Source organism: Nicotiana attenuata, unplaced genomic scaffold (assembly GCF_001879085.1).
Source record: "Nicotiana attenuata strain UT unplaced genomic scaffold, NIATTr2, whole genome shotgun sequence".
Classification (NCBI taxonomy): domain Eukaryota; kingdom Viridiplantae; phylum Streptophyta; class Magnoliopsida; order Solanales; family Solanaceae; genus Nicotiana; species Nicotiana attenuata.
The window spans coordinates 3,972-6,403 of NW_017674861.1; the positions used below are offsets into that span (position 1 = coordinate 3,972).

The 2,432-nt window shown below is 28.2% G+C and overlaps 1 protein-coding gene across 1 annotated transcript; it reads left to right on the forward strand.

The window, feature by feature from the left end:
• The first annotated feature begins 559 nt into the window (after positions 1-559).
• LOC109219378 (1-Cys peroxiredoxin A-like) lies at positions 560-1,325 on the forward strand. Its single transcript, XM_019383819.1, has 3 exons — positions 560-720; positions 791-939; positions 1,041-1,325. Exons 1-3 carry the CDS (start codon positions 603-605, stop codon positions 1,239-1,241), a joined length of 468 nt encoding a protein of 155 aa, XP_019239364.1. The 5' UTR covers positions 560-602; the 3' UTR covers positions 1,242-1,325.
• The last annotated feature ends 1,107 nt before the right edge of the window (positions 1,326-2,432 follow it).

Below are 2,432 nucleotides of genomic sequence, written 5' to 3' on the forward strand. Positions count from 1 at the left end.
GAATTTAGAATGAAATTTTTTGAGAATAAACTATTAGCGTGTACCTATTATTAATTTTTTGTTTTTCTATCAATTTCATTATTTATCTATATCTATATCTATCTATCTATCTATCTATATCTATATCTATATCTATATTATATTAAAAGCACGAAAGCCCTTAGCAAAATGTCGTTCGCCTTTACTAAACAACATATGCATTTACTTATCTATCTATAACTAAAAGCAGAAGACAAAAGCCCCTCATGAAACCAAGTGGCAAAATCCTAAAAAGACACTTGCCACTTTAAGACATTGCTCCAAATTATTAGGAAGTTGAATTTAGAATTACAATTTTATTTTTATAAAAATTTAAATATAATAATGCAGTTGAACGAGTAGTTTAATTAAAGAAGCAAAACTAGAAACTGAAATCTACCACTAAGGACGTGGAAGCAGCAGAAGGAAGTGGTGATAAAAGTGGCAAAGTGCAGAAGCCACGACGCATGCCACGTTCTCTTCATGCAGCAACGCTTCAACACCCTTTTAATCAACTCCCCTCAAAAATTGAAGTAGTTCAGAAAATATAACAACTGTGTTAAATCTGTGAAGAGAAATTAAAAATGCCAGGCCTCACCATTGGAGATGACCTTTCTAATCTGGAAGTAGAAACCACTCATGGAAAGATGAAACTCCATGACTATGTTGGTCATAGCTATACCATTCTCTTTTCTCACCCAGGTCTAATTCACACTCCCATCAATATATTTATGTCTCGATCGAACCCTTTTTGACGTTGTTATGGATGCAGGTGATTTTACGCCAGTTTGTACAACGGAGCTTGGTATGATGGTTGCTTACGCTAACAAGTTTGGTGAACGAGGAGTGAAGCTTCTTGGACTTTCTTGTGATGATATTCATTTTCACAAGGAGTGGATCAAGGACATCGAAGCTTACAACGTAAACAAACCGCGCACAAATTTCTACATTTTCATTTGAGTTGTACTAGCAGTTTTTATTTTTATCGTTATTAATTGATAGTATTGTTTTATACTTGGCAGAATGGACATAAGGTGACATACCCAATAATTGCTGATCCGAAGAGAGAATTGATTAAGGAACTGAACATGGTGGATCCAGATGAGAAAGATTCCTCTGGCCAAAAAGTCCCTTCTCGTGCTCTTCATATTGTTGGCCCTGACAAGAAGGTTTACTACAACACAGATCTCAACCTTAATTTGCTTCATCTCTTCTCCAATTAAGCTATTCGTTTTGTTCCATGTTGACCTACATTTTTCACTTCTAAATTCAAATCAACCGAAATTTAATTTTACTTTTCTTTTCTAGATTTTGGATCGTATTATCTTATCTGTTCTATTTTAATTGGCATTATTATTACTGTTTCAAATACTTTACATGAAACCCAAATTACAAATTGGAGTACAGAAGTCCTTTTTTTTTTATTTTTTGAAATTTCATTTAAATATTTTTATTATTAATTATTTTACTTATATTCCATTTTACGTGGTACTATATTTGGAGAAAGTTTTCTCTATCCATTGATAATATAAATATTGTCTTGAAATATTTAATTTTTTTAACGATTTTCCTTATCTATTCTTTATCTTCTAAATATGTAAAGTAAGTTCTATTTCAAATTTCAAAAATTTTGAAGAATTTCTGTCTGAATTTACGTACCGAAAATTAATTAAGCAGTTGAAAATCACATGAACGGGCTACTGAATCTTTAAGCTATGAAATACGTCACCCGTTAACAAAGCACTTTTTTTAAAGAGTTTTATTTAATTTAAAATTTGAGTTTTCTTTTAAATCAATTGATTTTATACATTTTAAAAAATTAACTAATTCAAAATTATTTGGAAATAAAAGCTCCTTCGAAATTTTTGAACCATGAGCGCCGTAACTTTTTTTTTTTTTAAGAAAAGAGCTTTAATTTAATTCAAAAATTCATATTTTTTTAATTTTAAAAAGTTACGTTGTTTACTCTTTAACTTTAAAAAATGATTTAGTTATTATTTAAAAAATAAAAAATTCCACATTATCTAATTTGGAAGTTCAAAAATAATTTAAAATTATTTCAAATAAATGATTTAATATGATAATGCAGTTGAACTTACATGCTAATGTGTTCTACGGTTTTAAATTTGTTAAAAGCAGTTCAAATTTTTTTAAACTTCTTTAATTGGTTTACAGAAGTTTGTAGACATTGTGAGTCTTTAAAACTCTCACGTTTCATACGTTTTTTTTAATCTTTAGCTTTAAAAAATGAATTTGATTTAAATTATTATATAAAAATTACAAATTACACATCTACAAAGTATGTTTTTTAGAAAATAGAACTTTTTTTTAAAGAGTTCTATTCAATTTAAAATTTGAGATTTTTTTTAAATCAATTGATTTTATACATTTTAAAAAATTAACTTATTCAAAAT